Source organism: Eriocheir sinensis, chromosome 60 (genome assembly GCF_024679095.1).
Source record: "Eriocheir sinensis breed Jianghai 21 chromosome 60, ASM2467909v1, whole genome shotgun sequence".
NCBI lineage: Eukaryota > Metazoa > Arthropoda > Malacostraca > Decapoda > Varunidae > Eriocheir > Eriocheir sinensis.
The window spans coordinates 10079961-10097354 of NC_066568.1; the positions used below are offsets into that span (position 1 = coordinate 10079961).

Genomic DNA, 17394 nt, shown 5'->3' on the forward strand with positions numbered 1-17394 from the left:
TTTGGCAGAACATATTGCAGAAAAACTCTCTCTTCGGTGACACAACGGCTAAAAACTGTTGAGGCCGAACATTTCATCACCTTTGGTCCCAGGCTTTTCAACTGCCTGCCAAGAGAAATCAGGGACATGACAAAATGCACTATATAGATGCATTCAAAAGGAGGCTCGATCGATACCTTCCTAAAAACATACCGGATGAGCCTCCTATTCCACACAACCCATGTCCACGGGGCGCATTATCAAACTGTATAATTGACCAGCTACAGTACAAAAAGAAAGAAAAATGTGGAGGCGGTGGACTTTCAAGTTGGCCGTGGTGATTCCACCAGAGCTTCCGACAATTAAGTAAGACAAGTAAGCAATTCAAAAGTCAATGTAAGCAAAATGTACAGAAATACAGAGCAGTGATGTAACGAAGTGTGCGTAGTGAAGTATAGAAGTATAAAGCGGTACTAAAAGATGACCTCTTAGAAGCGATATAAAGTGGAGCAGCTCAAAAAGAAGTAATACGGGCCAAAGTACGACAACTTGAGCTCCGGGCGTACGACATCCCGTCACTGGCAGTCTGGCACTCGTCACGCTGAAAGGAGGCAGAAAGTCTGCGGCGTCCCTCGCTTTGGCACTGTTCTGTCCTGTTCCTGGCACTCCCCGGCATCATGGCCACCACCAGCCCCTCTACCAAGGCCCCGGCGGACTCCACGACGGCCCCGGCAGCCCCCACAGAGCAGGAAGTGTGAGTATAGGCCGACACCGCCAGTCCCTCTCTCCCCACTTCCTCATCCACCGATTTTTGTCTTATTTTTTTCCCAGGGTAATTTTTGTGTTTCAGGGCCATGTCTGTGTGTTGCAGGGCATGTATATGCGTTGCCACTTGCCAGTATTGTCCATTACCGCCGCCGACACCAGCCTTCTGCTCTCCGTTTCCCCATCCACCCATTTTTCTCATTTTTTTGTGTTGCAGGGCATGTTTATGTGTTGTAGGGTCATGGTTGTGTGTTGCAAAGTCATGTTTGTTGCAGGCATGTTTGTGTGTAGCAGGGCCATATTTGTGTTGCAGGCCATGTTTCTGTGTTGCAGGCGATGTTTGTGTGTAGCAGGGCCATATTTGTGTTGCAGGGCCATAGTAGTGTTGCAGGCCATGTTTGTGTGTAACTCACACTCAATAACTCACAGTAGTCTTCTGGAAGAGGCCCAGCTCAGGCCTGTGTATCCAGCTCTGGACTTTGAACTGATTAAGTGTTGGTGGTGGTGGTGTCAATTTGAATAATATTATTATATTGAATTTTGGCTCTATAGTTATATAGTAACTCTTGGCTACTCCATGCTTTATCTACATTACTCTCAAATTTAATAACTGATCTAGAGTCTATCACATACCAGGGTAGTGCATTCAAATTATTTACTATTCTATTACAAAAAGAGTTCTTCCTTTTATCCAGTTTGACCTTTTCTTCACTATTTTCATAGGATGTCCTCTTGTTCTACCATTCTCCCATAGCACTAGAATATCTTGGCATACTTCTGGATCTTACACTCCCGTCAGGATCTTGAATGTTTCTATCATGTCGCCTCGTGCTCTTCTATACGATAGTGTGGGTAGTTTCAGTTTCCTCAACCTCTCTTCATAGCTCAATTCCTTCAGCGTTGGTACCAGCTTGATCGCTCTTCTCTGCACTCCTTCTTCAGCTTCTATGTCCTTCAGCAAATACGGTGCTCATACTTGGTTCGCATACTCCAGGTGTGGTCTGACTAGTGCCACATAGAGTGACTTAAAAATGTCTTCATCCAGAGATACAAAGGTTCTTCTGATTAGACCCACAATCCTATTTGCTTTATTTACCTTTTCTGCGAGATGGTTTGAAAACTGTAACCTGTTGTCGATTATTACCCCTATATCCTTTTCAGAGGTTGTTTCTGTTATCTTTTCATTCATGCTATATCCTTTATTTCTTACATTACAATTTCCAATACGCATGGATGTATATACTATGCAAGTTGTTAAGAGTGTAGTATGTTTGTTGTGGTTCAGGCAAGTGAATGTAGTGGTGCCATCTTGCTCGGCTCATGCTGCCTTCTGGAGTTCATCTTTGATTCCCTTTTTAGAGACAATCTAGAGTCCAGGATGATAGTTGGTCTTCAGGACAGCTCAGTGCACTCCTTCATAATAGGAGTGAAGGTACAGGTGCCATCAGTTAGCCCAGTGCCAAATGAGCTCCAGTGTGTGTTGTGCCACTGAAATACTGCATTACTTTGGTGTTACTCTTTTTCATGAGGCGTTCACTGCTCCCTGTGTGCCGCCCTAACCTGCCATTGCTTGCCACAGGAACACAAGGAGCACGGCCTTCAACCACTTCTCCCAGGGCAAGCGTCACCTGCTGGTTGGGGACTTCAAGTCAGCCGTCAGCGCCTTCAAGGTGGGCGTTGTGTGTGTGTGTGTGTGTGTGTCAAGTTGTATCCTGTGAAGTTGTGCTGTGCTTGTATTGTTTTATTTCTGCCTGCTCAAGACCAACAGAACAGATTTCTATTTGTATTATTTGTCAATGATATATTTTTTCATGTATTATTGTGTTTGTTTCTGATAATTGTCTACAAGCCTTCCCACCCAACAGGAGGCGACAGTGGCCCTGGCTGAGCTGTATGGGGAGCAGGCGCCCGAGTGTGGTGACGCCTACTACCACTACGGCCGTGCCTTGCTAGAGCTGGCTCGCAAGGAGGCCGGCGTGCTGGGTGGGGACCTGGACGGGGGCAGCAGCCGTAAGTGGACTGAACTGTTGTTGTCATGTATTTAGGCTTTTTTACAATGAAGGAAGCAGCTCAAGGGCAAAACAATAGAGATAAAAAAAGCCTGCTACTCACTGCCCCTATAAAAAGAGTGTCGATGAGTGGCCAAAAGTGAGGTCATTTTTACAGTTGCCTGATTTTCCAAGCATCACAGTAGTCTTCATTAATGGTAATGTGGCTGATCTGTGTTTTTTTACCTGTTTTTCAAGGCGTGGTTAGTTGGTTTGGTTGATTTATTTATATCACGAATATATAAGTTTGTAATATGTCGACTTAACTCTGAAAATCCAACACTCCTAACTCCAGCCCAAAAGTGTAATTAAAAAGCCAAACTGACTGCACAATTTAATAAATACTATTACAACATTTAAACAATCTGTCAAATGTCATTGCTCTTGTTAATAATAGAAGTACAGGTAACTCTCGATTTACGCGAGTATTGTGTCCTTGAAGAGGTCGCGTAAATCAAAAACAATGTAAATCAAACAAGAGGTAGGTTTCTGTCGAAAAATGAATATTCACTTCATTCAGTGGAGAGAGAGAGAATATCCATATCACCGAGATATCCACTCAGGCACTCAGTCTCAGCCTCACTCGTGTGAGGAAGAAATGAGGGACACCATGAGCAACTGGCTAGTATTGGTACTGGTACTGAGCAGTCTGGTACCAGTACCGTACTGTCTAGCTGGTACTGTTTGTATCGGTACTGGTACCGGTACTTGCCCACCCCTATTGTTGAGTAGCGTGGCAGCGTGGGTACTGTATTGTTGTTCAAGTGGCGCACGGGAAGAACTGAGCTCAGCCGTGTGGCCATGGCGCCGTGTGAGTCCAGTTGCGTGAGACATCTGGTGGCCACTCCATAAAATATTGCGTATAAGTGAAAAAAACATGTAAATTAAACATTTATATGGATTTTGGACCCTGCGTTATTTAAAAAACGTGTAAACCAAACTCGCGTAAATCGAGAGTTACCTGTAGTAACATTTTTTATTGTTATCATTAGAATTATTATTGTCTTTATTATCATGAAGGGTTTTGATTTGGCAGTGTAAATTTTTGTAAAGCTTTTGAATGAGTTTTGAGCCTTTCCAGGAGCAGTCTTATGACCCTGCTGATAGTTTGATTCCCTTTCTGTACCATGAACCTAAAAGAGCAGTCATTCGAACCCAGTTAATCTTCTTTTTGGCCTTTGGAGATAGTTAATGTGTAGTGTGGCGACTATGCCTGATGAACGAGCCTCCCATAACCCACTTAGCCAGGGGGGTACCTCTTTGGCCGACTCGGTAAGGAGTGGCTCTCCCGTCACGCTGGTCATGGGTTCAATCCCAGGCAGCCGGCGAATACCCTGATCTTGATTAATTTCTCGTGTGTTTCGATACACGCAGAGGATGTGTTGGATAATAGAAAAAGAGAAAATAAACTCCCGGGGCATGACAAATGTTAGAGGTGGAAGCATCTGAGAACACTGCCCATAGCCCATGCTTTCAATTTTCAGTGGCAGCAACAATGGCTGAGGTCATTATTAATACTCCATCTAATTAGTGTGTACAAATATAATATTTTTTCTCCACATTCCCCTGAACAGAGGAAGGAAGCACAGGGGAGGAAGAGGATGATGATGAGGAAGAAAGTGAGGAGTCCCAGGAAGAGGAGGATGGAGAAAAGAAAGAGGAGGGAGGGGACAATGAGGAGGAGGAGGAGGGAAAGGAGGAAGCTGCCGATGGTAAAAAGAAGGCGAAGAAGGAAGGAGAAGGAGCTGAGGAAGGAGAGGGTAGGTGCATATTATTATTATTGTATTTATTTTTTTACGTTCTTTGATTTGCTTATTGTTATGTGTGTTCTGAAGTTGCTTACTATCTGAACAGCTGATGGGCAGATAGAGTCAGATGGGGTTAGTTACTGGGCTCGTTTGCCGAGTGGTTTGGTCACATGGAGCGAATGGAGGAGAGTAGGATAACCAGGAGGGTGTATGTGAGTGAGATAGAAGGAGGGAATGTTAGAGGACAACCTCCAGTGAAATGGAGAGATAGGGTACAGGAGTACATAAGGGAGAGGGGGGAAAGACCAGTGAGAAACTTTGAGCAGGTAAGGAGGGAGTGTATGAATAGAGAGAGATGCAAACTCTTCTGCCGTGGCCATCCCCTGGTGGGAGCTCCTAGGAGCAGGCGTCATTGAGATGATTATTATGATGATTGTGAGAACTGTATAACTCATCACTACCTGGTCTGTGCTGCCTTGTGAGTGCTGCATAACTCATCACTTCCTGGTCTGTGCTGCCTTGTAAGTGCTGCATAACTCCCTCATCATCTGTTTTCAGGCGAGAACACAGAGGAGGAGGAGGAGGTGTCCACCCTGCAGTGTGCCTGGGAGTGGCTGGACGTGGCGCGGGTCATCTTTGACAAGTGAGTTAGGATGGGATGATAAATGATTCTTCCTCTCAGTAGCATCACCTGGTGTTGGTTTGAATGCACTGTTGATTGAATGATTTAGACTATTTGGCTGCCATGCTATTCTAATAAGATCTTTTTTATTACTGTATCTACTACTGGGGTGGGACGATAAATTTTCTTGTCAGTAACGTCACCTGAGTTATGGTGTTGATTTGCATACACTGCTGACTGACTGATTTAGATTTCCTTAATTTTGCTACCATGCTACTCTAATAAAGTCTTTTTAACCCGTCCATTGCTAAACGCTCACAGCGAGCATTAGGCGTATTTGCTGGTGGTGCTAAACCCTCGCTGCAAGCTCCAGCCACACTCAAATCTCCCGCGTATGAGTGTTCCAACACTATTTCTAACAACACAGGATTGCCAATTGAGTGGGTTCTTCACTAAATTTGGTGGAAAATCATATCAGCCCGATGGGTATAAAAAGTTGTATGAGTCTTTTTGCAGATGCAGCAAAGTTAATAAGAAAAGTGAAGACAGAGGAAGAACTGCAAAAAGACCTGGATAGAATGTATAGATGGAGCCACTTATGGGAGATGGATTAATGCAAATAAGTGCCATGTTATGGAAATGGTGAAAAGTAAAAAAAGACCAAGGAAAACATACAGGATGGGAGAAGAAAACTTAAAGGTGGTACATGAAGAAAAAGATTTAGGAATAATGATGCAAGACACACTATCCCCAGAGAAGCATATAAATAAGCTGTTTGGAGAAAGCTACAAGATGATGCAAAATATAAGGGTATCATTTCATTATATGGACAAGGAAATGATGAAGAAAATTATAACAACAATGATAAGACCAAAACTTGAATATGCTGCGGTTGTGTGGTCGCCTCACAAAAAGAAGGATATCAGAAAGTTGGAAAGGATACAGAGAATTGCAACTAAAATGGTCCCAGAACTCTCGAATATGACGTATGAAGCAGATTGAAGGAGATGGACTTGACGACATTGGAACAAAGAAAGGAGAGAGGAGATCTGATCACGCTGTATAAGTTGGTATATAAGTTTGATGAGGTGGATAGAGATGATCTCTACTGCGAGAACGCAGGAGCTGAGAGGACATGGAAAGAAACTTAATAAAAGAACCTGTTTGAGTGACTTGAAAAAGTATAGTTTTCCACATAGAAGTGTTGACACATGGAACAGCTTGCGGGAGGAAGTGGTGGAGGCGAACAGTGTCCAACAAATGAAGGAGAGGCTGGATGAAAGTAGATATGGAGACGGGACTATTAGAGCTTAGCTCGGGCCCTGTAGACTACAAATAGGTAAATACACACACACACACACACACACACACACACACACACACACACACTATTGCCCCCCCCTAACCTTACCCTTCCTTTATAGACAGGACGAGACCCCAGAAATATCCAAGAAGCGAGCCCAGATCCGCCTCAGCCTTGGAGAAGTTTGCATGGAGAGTGAGGACTACGAGGGTGCCATCAGTGAGTTCCAGAAGTGCCTTGCCATCCAGGTACATGTGCAGTGTATGAGGTGTGTGTGTTGAGTGTGTATGAGGTGTATGACTGTATGTGTTGAGTGTGTGAGGTTTTGTTTTTCTTGTTTTCTTCTTTTTCTCTCTATCAATCTACCCATCTATAAGCCTCTATCAATCTTCTTTTTCTTCTTCTGCTCTATCAATCTACCTACAGTCATACCTCGATTTATGAGTTTAATTCGTTTCTGAATTTTGCTGGCTTACCAAAACACTCGTAAACCAAAACAAATTTCTCCATTGAAATTAATGTGAATCCCATTAATGCATCCCATATCTCATAAAATTACAGTACTGTCTCCAGGATTGTGCGTTTCAAGTTTGCGATTCACCGAGTTTGTGATAGGGACCCCCCAAAATTGATTTTTATTGGAAACTGAAATTGCGATATGACCCGAAAGGAAGAGGAAAAGGCTGCTAAAACCGGGTTTTTTCACACCTTGTTGTGGTCCTTGATTCCCATTCTCGCTCTTACCCACCCCCTGGGCCTCCATTGGCCGCGGGAAGCATGGTGAATGGGATCTGGGCAGCCAGACGCACGTGTGCGAGCAGCCCCGACCGTACGCCGGGCCAGAGCAGCTGGCGGATGTCTGATGATGGTGATGGTGATGATGAGCGTCGGTGGCGCGGCCCCTGCATCGGCGTCACCCAAACGGCACTTTCATCGGGGCCTGTGCATGTGTGGCTTTGCCCATCATGGGCCCAGGCTCCTCAATCTGCCAATTCCCACCTTCCATATGTTGCGTGGGACCTCTTTCTTTTCTTCCATCTCTTCCTTTTCAAAAAGAAGAGATGGAAGAAAAGAAAGGGGTGCTGTGCAACATGTGGAAAACAAGAACTGATAAATTGAGAAACCCAAACCCACAACAAACACAGCAACACACACACACGAGCCCCAACAAAAACACCGTTCAGGTAGCGCCGATGCAAAGGCCACGCCGCCAACACTCATCATCACCATCATCAGCCGTCTGTCAGCTGTTTGGGTCCAGTGAGTGGCCGGGGCCATCCACACACATGCGCTTGGCCACCCGGATGGGTGGCCAAGTGCAAGATGTCAACGGTTTTCAATTTTCCTCATGAGAATAATAGTTCTAAGTTTGTGATTTCAATGTTTGTGAGTCTTGGAGACAGTACTGTATGTATATAAAAATCATTTTACATGTTTTTTATACAGAATTAGAGTAATTTTAGTAACAAATAGCAATGATAAATAATATGTAACTTGGAGGGACGTACGCGCTTGACCCTGACGGCTTCCATATAGCATATATACACCCTTGAGGTTGACAAATAAAAAAAAAAAGGACTTGTACAAACAGGATGCTTGTATACCAAGTCACCGCTCGTAACCAAGGCACTTTTTAAAATTGTTTCCCTGTTTGTAAATCTAAACACTTGTAAACTAAGACACTCGTAAACCAAGGTATGACTGTATCTAAAAGCCTCCGTCAATCTTCTACTTCTTCTCTATCAATCTACCTATCTGTAAGAATCTAGCATTCATACTCCTCTTCTTTTTCCTCATATTTTAATTCGACACCCAGAGAGAGAGAGAGAGAGAAAGAGAAGTAGATAGAGGACAAAATAATACAGAAGATTATAGAAGTGAAGGGACAGGTAGAGGGAAGGGTAATAAATATCTTAAAATACACAAGTAAGCAACAAGCAAATTGGAAAAAAAAAAAAAACACTTCCTTCCCATTTTAAACATTTTTGTAGTTGATTTTGATACAGTTGAAAGATGCACAAATGGATTTTAAGAGGGACGTTTGTGTTATTCCCTGTGCTGTAATTCTTGTTCTCTGTGGGTCATTGTGGCCTCAGGAAGGGGGCGGACAGCTCTCTCATTATACACGGGTTGGAGAGTTGGTATCATCTAAGAATACGAGCCGGTGTGTGTGTGTGTGTCTCAGGGGGAGGTGCTGGAGAAGGATGACCGCTGCCTTGCCGAGACCCACTACCAGCTTGGGTTGGGCCACTGCTTCTCTGACAACTTTGACGACGCTGTGACGCACTTCAAGGCCGCCGTTGAGGTCATCCAGCTCAAGATCAAGAACCTGAAGGCACGCGTCGAGGAGAAGAACACCTGGAGCAAGGAACGGAAGGAGAAAGAGTGTGAGTAGTTTTGCTTTGATTTAAATTTGATTGAGGAAGCATATATGAATTTTCTGAGTCAAGCCCTATAGTAACTGTTTGGGGTTTTGTTAGGTTAGGTTAGGTTTAAGGTATCTTCAAACACATGATAGCCAGCACCTTATGGTATAAATCAACAAAGAATGACTTTGTCTTACAGAAAGTCTCATTAGTAAGGAAGCATATATGAATTTTCAGAGTCAAGACCTATAGTAACTGTTTGGGTTTTAGTTAGGTTAGGTTAGGTTAAGTTTAGAGTATCTTCAAACACATGATAGCACTTGTATTTTCAAAGTTCTCATATGTGGCTTATTTTATATTATTTGTTTTTACTTCTTGATTTTTGTTTGTTCAATTATTGTATATTTTAAGCCATTTATTCCCCTCCCCATCCGTCCCTCTGTTTCTATAATCGTCACTATTCTCTCTTCTCTTTCTCCATCTCGTTGCCATCACTTTCATTTCCTCTTACACCTATTTATGCCCAGAGCTGTTGTTCCTACTTTATTCTGCATTACTCCCAGTGTGTTGAAATCTTTCATTCTCATTGTTTCCAGCCCATGCATTATACTTGTAACAGGCAACCCCTTCCAAACACCTCTTACTGGTTTACTAAGAGGCGATAAGTTACTATTTCAGTGGCAGTGTGTTAGTATTTTTGTGGCGATAAGTTACGGTTATGGCGATGATAGTCTTCAATTTGTTAGGTTAAGTTTGGGTTTTGTTTTGTTAGTTTATAGGTAGTGTATCATAATGTTGTCTTTCCCTCAGTGGCGGAGAGCAAGGACGTCTTCTACACGGAGGAGGGTGAGATCGAGGACCTTGAGCAGCTGTTGCCAGACATCCAGCACAAGATTGTGGACATGGAGGAGATGAAGGCAGCCTCTGCCGAGCGATTCCAGCAGGTGGCGGCCAAGGTAGGGACAGGACTGATACTACTAATACTAATACTACTGCTGCTACTGCTATCGCTATTACCATTCTACTACTGCTACTACTACTACTACTACTCCTGTTCCAGTTCGTCTTCTTCCTCCTCCTTGTCTTCCTCCTGTTTTGCCTCATTTCTTTTCCTCTTCTACCTTTTTCTTCTACTCCTCCTCTACTCCTCCTCCTCCTCTTTCCCTTCTTTCTCCTTTTTTTTTTCTTTCTTTTCCTCCTCCTCCTCCTCCTCCTCTTTGTTTAGCAGAGAACCGCAAGGGTCAGTGCTGGGTCCCAATCTTCTTGAATCAATCAGTGACCTGGCTAAAATCTTATGTATCTAAGCTTGTTGATGTCAGCCTTAGAAACAGAACTAAAAATAAGACCATGGACCCTACAGCCACACCACCAGTGCCAGTGTAGAGTGCCATAGAGCTGTACTTCATGAATTGTTGTGGATTCTTGTCTCCTTCTTTTCCACGCAGCCTGAGGACATCACAGTAAGCTATTGGCACCACTGTTATCATCACCAGCATTAGCATTGTTATTACCCTCTTCCTCCTCCTCCTCCTTCTTCTCCTCCTCATAATCATCTTCATCCTTCTCTTCCTTATAGTCATCTTCCTCCTCATTACCCTCCTTCTCCTCCTCCTCCCTTCTCTTCCTCACAATCTTCTTCATCCTCATTATCCTCCTCCTCATAATCACCTTTTTCCTCCTCTTCCTACTCCTCCTCATCTTCACAATATCTTTCTCCTTATCATCCTCCTCCTCCTCACAATCCTCTTTCATCATCAATATTGTCACCTCATCATTATCATCCTCATCATGGTCATCCTCCTCCTTTTTCTCCTCACATTTATCCTCCTCCTCCTCTTCCTCCTCCTCCTCCACACAATCATCTCCCTTGGTACATGCACCCAAACATAAATATCAACCGCCGGCTTCTCCACACCTTGCCGTTCAGGCTCTCTCTTCACAAGGGGAGAAGAGTACCGTCCATGCTGCAGTGAGGGCTTCAGAAACACTCATTTATTTGTGTACACTGAGGCTGTAGCACTTGTAGGCTTTCATGATGGTTCTGGGGGAGGGGTTGGTCCAGTCTCCTCCCCCCCTTTTTTTTTCTTGCATTGCATTTTATAAGTATTGTTTTTCTTTGTATAATTATTTTGTGCTCTGAAGAATCCAATGTTGGGTTGCTCAGTGGGAGATTATGATTGATTACACACACACACACACACACACACACACACACATACACATACACACACTTAAATGCACATACACACACATCATTCTCTCTCTCTCTCTCTCTCTCTCTCTCTCTCTCTCTCTCTCTCTCTCTCTCTCTCTCTCTCTCTCAATAAACAAATAAATGAATAAAATCATCATAAATAAAAAAAATAATCCCTTGAGACAATCCCTCTACACCCTGACCTGACCTGACCCCTGCCCTACCCCCTCAGGCCTTGCTGCTGGGTCGTGGTGAGATAGCAGGCTCGTCAGGCTCCTCGGGGACATCATCATCAGCAGCAGCAACATCAGCAGCAGCGTCAGCCTCAGCGTCAGCCTCGGCGTCAGTGTTCTCCCAGGCAAGGGACAGCGAGGAGGTGTCCCCAAGCAAGGCTTCTGATGCCAAGCAACTGTCGACCCTCCAAGTGCGGCGTAAGGTGAGGCTAGCACACCAGGGAACACAAACACACCATTGCTCTGCCTGGGTAAAGTAACGATGAGGAAAGTAACATTCACCATCAAGTGTTTGGTGTCAGCTTGGTGCCCACAACACCATGCAGGAATGTTTTCCTTCACTTCCTGACAGCAGCAAAAGTCATCCCCTGTGGCGATGGTTCCCAGGGTGGGGTGAAGCGCCTCTTGGGGGCGGAAAAATTAATGTAATAGCGGATGTTATGTTTGTTTCATTTGAGTTTAAAACACATCATTAATTGATAGTATTTCAAGACTAACTCATGCTGTAGTGAATTGACTGTTCCTTGAGTTTGAACTTTAGCCAGCGTAACAAATGGACCTAAATTAAAGGAATTGATGGGACCTTACAGTATGGTTGCCCAAGTCTGAGGTGTGCATCATCACCAGAACCACTTCCCACACCACCAGGGGTGCAGGCAGTCATTGCAGCATGAAAACAAGTTCAGATCTAGAGGCTCTCCTCCCCCATTAAAAAAAAGGCACCAGGTGTTTTGTATACAAGGGTATCAGGGAAGCAACTGGGTGGTAAGGGCTTGTCCAAGGCCTTCCCTGACTGCCCTAACTGAACTTCAGCTTGAGTGTTGTCCTGGTGGCATCACAGTGTGAGGCGGCTGCCACACAAACCATGATCCAGGGAGGCCTCAGTTCACACAGTGATGTGGGAGGGCCTGGTGCCTGTTGGTGGTGAAGGTTGGCAGGCACTCAGGGTTTTCCAGTAAGGCTGGACAGGCTGAAGGCAAGTGTCAGGACAGCACCAAAGGGAAGATCAGCTTCTGAACTTTGTGTGGAGTGTTGATCTTCAAGACAAGCCATGAACTACTTGGGTCTGGCCACCAGAGTATGGATGTGTGTAAAGAGGCCTCATGAAACTTGTCACACCATCATAATAGTACACAGTTGTTTATGAATATATATATTGCTGTTAGTAAGCACCTTGGATTTAATGTGAAGACTTACACATGGAGAGATTCATAAACTTACCTTGGTTCCCTCCCTCCCTCCCTGGCCTCCCAACCCTGACCCACCTCCACCCTGACCCTTCCTCACCCTGGCTGCCCTCCATCACCGCCCTGCACAGCGGAAACCCGAGGAAGAGGAAGCGTCGGAAGAAAAGAAGAAACAGCGGCTGGAGAATGGCGTCAAGAGTGAGGCTGAGGTGAGGAATGGGAGGAGGGAGGGAAGGAGGGGAAGGTTGGGTAGTGGAGTAGTAGATGAACCTCAAAGGGAGATATTATTTCTTCTTCCTTATTGGAGGTGCTAAATAACACATCAATGGGGAGAAAGGAATAACAAGGGAAGGAGGATGAAGGCTGGACAGGTCAGTGAATTTCATCCACAAGATGGGGGCCCTTTGACCTCAATAACCATCAAGGGCATCAAGAAGGCCTAGAAGTTAGGTTTTTTTGGGGTGTGGTTCACATAAACTTGATAAAAGTTATGCTTCTTATTACTAAATCATAGAAGGGAAGTCCACTCAAGGTGGAAAACTCTATAAAAATGTGCTCTCAGTGATCCTACTTCAATATTCCGTATGCACTCTTCCAAAGGTCATATAGTCTTCACCTTAACATCAAAAAACAGATAGGGTATGTACTTTACAATGGTACTTCATTCAGTTACATGAGTTAAGTAGAAGTGAAGGTATGAAAGGTTGAAGTGAGGTATGTTTTTGCCTGAATATGGCCGTGTGGGAGGGCAGGCACGGCATAATAAGCCCGCACTTTAAGGGTTAATAAAATAATAAATGGTTGCACAAATATCTCATGTTAACTCAATTTACTGTGGGAAAAAATACCATTACAGCTGTAGTGCATTTTGGGCCATTACACAATTACATTTTTTCTTTTTTTTACAGTAAAGGAAGCAGCTGAAGTAAAAAAAAAAAAAAAAAAAAAAAAAAAAAACGATAATAATGAGAAAAAAAGTCCACTAATCACTCTCCCTATGAAAAAGAGTTGAGAAGAGTGGCCAAAAGAGAGGTCAAATTTGGGTGGAGTGATGTCTCGATAACCCTTCTCAGTTTACTCCACTCTTCCACCAGGGTGTTAGTGAACCAGTTTTTGCCTGTTTCTTTCCTGAACTTTAATTTTTTCATCCTGCAGGGTGAGGCCAACAAGCCCAGCACCAACACCAGCAACGCCACACCCGCCAAGCCCATCGCCATCAAGAGGAAGGTGAGTGCCAGTGCCAGCAGCCAGTACCATCCTCACTTTGCTTTTGTCTCAAGGTCTTAAGGGAATATTTCAGTGCCAGCAGCCATTACCAGCGTCTCTGCTTTTTTCTCAGTCTTAACCCTTTCGTTGCTAATCACTTGCAGCAAGACTATCCCCCAGGCGCACTCGGGCAGCCCAGCAGGGGGAGGGGGGTCTCATCGGACTCCCAGTGAATCACAAGCGTGTTTTCAGAGCTCAGCCAATCATAGTTTATTTATTTTTATTTTTTTATTTTTTATGTGAGTGATTATTTTGAGTAATTATCAAACCCAAAAGTCAGACCCACGTGTGCACCAAATAATTTTTCAGATCTAGATATATATATATATATATATATATATATATATATATATATATATATATATATATATATATATATATATATAGATAGATAGATATATATAGATATATATATATAGATATATGTATATATATATATATATATATATATATATATATATATATATATATATATATATATATATATATATATATATATATATATATATATGCTGTGTGAGTCCAGTTGTGTGAGACATCTGGTGGGCACTCATAAAATATCGCGTATAAGTGAAAAAAAACGTGTAAATTAAACATTTCGTTGGATTTTGAACCCCACGTTATTTAAAAAATGCGTAAACCAAACTCGCGTAAATCGAGAGTTACCTGTATTTGGTCACAGAAACAGTCAGGTGATAGGTGAAGCTATGGATAAATGTCACTATATTGGACAACAATATCCACCAGTTTCTTGTCCATAGATTTCAGTTACTCGTCCGTAGATTTTCCGTGCTGGGCTGATATGATTTTCCACCAAATTTAGTGGAGAACCCACTCAATTGGCAATCCTGTGTTGTGAGAATTATTGTTGGAACACAGTCATACACGGGAGATTTGAGTGCAGCTGGAGCTCTCAGCGAACGTTTAGTACCACCAGCAAATACGCCTAACTCTCGCTGAGAGCATTTAGCAATGATAGGGTTAATGGGATTCACATTAATTTTAAATGGGGATATTCGTTATGGTTTGCAAGTTTTTGGTTAGCGAGCAAAATTCTGTAACGAATCAAACTCGTAAACCAAGGTATGACTGTAGTTGATGTGAAAGGTGTAAGTGCAACCATGTCAAAAACAATCTCGCCAATCTGGTTTCACTGTAGTCGGTAAGTGTTGTTCCCGATACTTTCCAGGTGGTGCAGAATGGCAAGGACGCAAGTGAGTCTCCCTCCAAGCAGTCCGAGTCTTCCTCCAAAACAGAATCTTCTTCATCCGCCCCATCCTTGCCGACTCCTCAGGATGTCAAATAATAGTGGTCGTCGCTCCTAGGCCTCACATTATATTTTTTATAGTTTTGTTGTGATAGTGGCAATATTTTTTTTTTTTTTTTTTTTTTTTCGTGTTTGTGTGTGAGTGTATGCCTTCAGAGAGATGGAAAACCAGTGATTTTTTCCACAAATCAGACTTTTCATTTAGTTTTTAAGCATAAAATCTCCAGTGTGTGTGTGTGTTCCTGCTTGCATCTGTGTGTATGTGTACATGTATGTGTGTGTGTGTGCGTGTATATTTCAATAGTGTATGTCTTTGATACCACTTGAGAATCCACAGGAATAAAAAAAAGTATGTTGTGGAAAATATTGCTTCCAGTTATGAATGTTTTATGCTATGTTGGGAGGAAGGAACGGAGGAAGGGTTTTCTGAGCACTGGTGGTGTGGTGGTGGCAGGGGTGAAGCGGCCAGCAGTGTGCAGAAAGGCTATCTGTGTGTGTGTGTGTGTTTTGTGCTGTGTTGGGAGGACAGAAAGGAGGAAGGGTTTTTTGAGCATTGGTGTGGTGATGGCAGGGGTGAGGCAGCCAGCAGTGTGTGGAAAGGCTACTGTGGGTGTGTGGGTGTGTGTGTTTTGTGCTGTGTTGGGAGGACAGAAAGGAGGAAGGATTTTTTGAGCATTGGTGTGGTGATGGCAGGGGTGAGGCAGCCAGCAGTGTGTGGAAAGGCTACTGTGGGTGTGTGGGTGTGTGTGTTTTGTATCTTCCATCACCAGTGTTGTGTTGCGGCAGCCACCATTGTCAGTGTTCTCATGTATTGCTGCTGCCAATATTGTAGTCATTTGTTACCACCAGTGTTGCAGACATCAGAGAGTACAAGTGCTCCCATTAGTGCAAATATCAGTGAGCATAAGTATTGCCGGCAGCTGCCACCACTAATTTATATGGGGTCTGCCACCGGTAATGTTCAAGGGGGCTGCCACTACCAATGTTTAAGGGACTGCCACCACTAATGTTTAAGGAGGCTACCACCAATAATGTTCAAGGGGGCTGCCACCACTAATATTTAAGGGGGCTGCCACCACTAATGTTTAAGGGGAGTGCCACCACTAATGTTTAAGGGGAGTGCCACCACTAATGTTTGAGGAGGCTGCCACCAATAATGTTTAAGGAGGCTACCACCAATAATGTTCAAGGGGGCTGCCACCACCAATGTTTAAGGGGAGTGCCACCACTAATGTTTAAGGAGGCTGCTACAAATAATGTTCAAGGGGGCTGCCACCACTAATATTTAAGGGGGCTGCCACCAACGTTTAAGGGGAGTGCCACCACTAATGTTTAAGGAGGCTGCCACCAATAATGTTCAAGGGGGCTGCCATCACTAATATTTAAGGGGGCTGCCACCACCAATGTTTAAGGGGAGTGCCACCAGTAATGTTTAAGGAGGCTGCCACCAATAATTTTCAAGGGGGCTGCCACCACTAATATTTAAGGGGAGTGCCACCACTAATATTTAAGGGGGCTGCCACCAATAATGTTCAGGGGGGCTGCCACCACTAATATTTAAGGGGGCTGCCACCACTAATATTTAAGGGGGCTGCCACCACCAATGTTTAAGGGGAGTGCCACCAGTAATGTTGCAGTCAGCCATCACCATCACACATGACACATCTGCCAGCCGTCGTCACTGTCATCGTTTTTTGGCACCAACTTTTTACCGTTCGTGTTTTCAAGTTTTTTAAGAATAAATGTTCACAGCTCTGCTGTGTTTTGTTCCCTCACCGGCACACTGCCAGCCACGGAGGAAGGGAAGGGTTACGGCAGGTTACATTTCTTTTGTATTTTCATTTCCTTAAATGTGATTACTTGAAGTGTGGTTTCTTGTGATTCTTATCTGCAGATTTTCCCATCTCAGAGTTCAGCATGTCTACTAAGAAGAGGAAAATTTATTTATATTATTAGGTTGTTGAGATGGTAAATGCCTAACCTTGAGGAAACTGCTTTAGCAAGAGGAGATACGAAGTGCCCAGTTAAGATTTTGAGTTGAGGACAGGCTGAGGATGTTTACTGTTAAAGAAGGGGACAGCTGAGTGTTATTGAAGGGTAGGGGAAGTAGGGGGTAGATTGTGTTGAGTTGACGTGGAGAAATTGAGTTTTTGAGGCATCGAAGGACACCAGGTTCCTCCTATCCCATTCAGTACTGATAGTAAGGTCGAAGTTAAAGCGTCCTGTAGCATCCAGCCCTGAGTTTACTGTAATTCTTGTAGGGAGGGTCTCTTGCTGAAAGGTGTTGAGTAATGTGAAGTAGAATCATCAGCTAAACTGCTAAAGAGTAGATAGAACAGTTTGTTTTGCAAAGCTGCTCAAGATCATCGAGGAGAGCAAAAGATGGTGGGTGAGTGGTTTGCTTGATCGTTCCATG

The 17394-nt window shown here is 43.7% G+C and overlaps 1 protein-coding gene across 2 annotated transcripts; it reads left to right on the top strand.

The window, feature by feature from the left end:
* Positions 1 to 543: 543 nt before the first annotated feature.
* Positions 544 to 16733, top strand: LOC126985942 (histone-binding protein N1/N2-like). 2 transcript variants are annotated; one of them, XM_050841539.1, is made up of 12 exons: positions 545 to 733; positions 2324 to 2414; positions 2610 to 2754; positions 4367 to 4552; positions 5099 to 5183; positions 6587 to 6713; positions 8651 to 8852; positions 9642 to 9787; positions 11258 to 11461; positions 12577 to 12654; positions 13601 to 13672; positions 14901 to 16733. In XM_050841539.1, the coding sequence occupies exons 1-12, from the start codon at positions 657 to 659 to the stop codon at positions 15015 to 15017; spliced, it is 1530 nt and encodes a 509-aa protein (XP_050697496.1). In that variant the 5' UTR covers positions 545 to 656; the 3' UTR covers positions 15018 to 16733. The 2 variants fall into 2 exon arrangements, with proteins under 2 accessions (XP_050697497.1, XP_050697496.1); XM_050841540.1 differs by lacking the exon at positions 12577 to 12654 and having other exon boundaries at positions 544 to 733.
* The last annotated feature ends 661 nt before the right edge of the window (positions 16734 to 17394 follow it).

Coding starts and splice junctions, on each gene's coding strand:
- LOC126985942 (XM_050841539.1), top strand. CDS start 657: ATGGCCACCACCAGCCCCTCTACCAAGGCCCCGGCGGACTCCACGACG. Junction 2,415..2,609: donor CAGCCGTCAGCGCCTTCAAG/GTGGGCGTTGTG, acceptor CCCACCCAACAG/GAGGCGACAGTGGCCCTGGC. Junction 12,655..13,600: donor GCGTCAAGAGTGAGGCTGAG/GTGAGGAATGGG, acceptor TTCATCCTGCAG/GGTGAGGCCAACAAGCCCAG.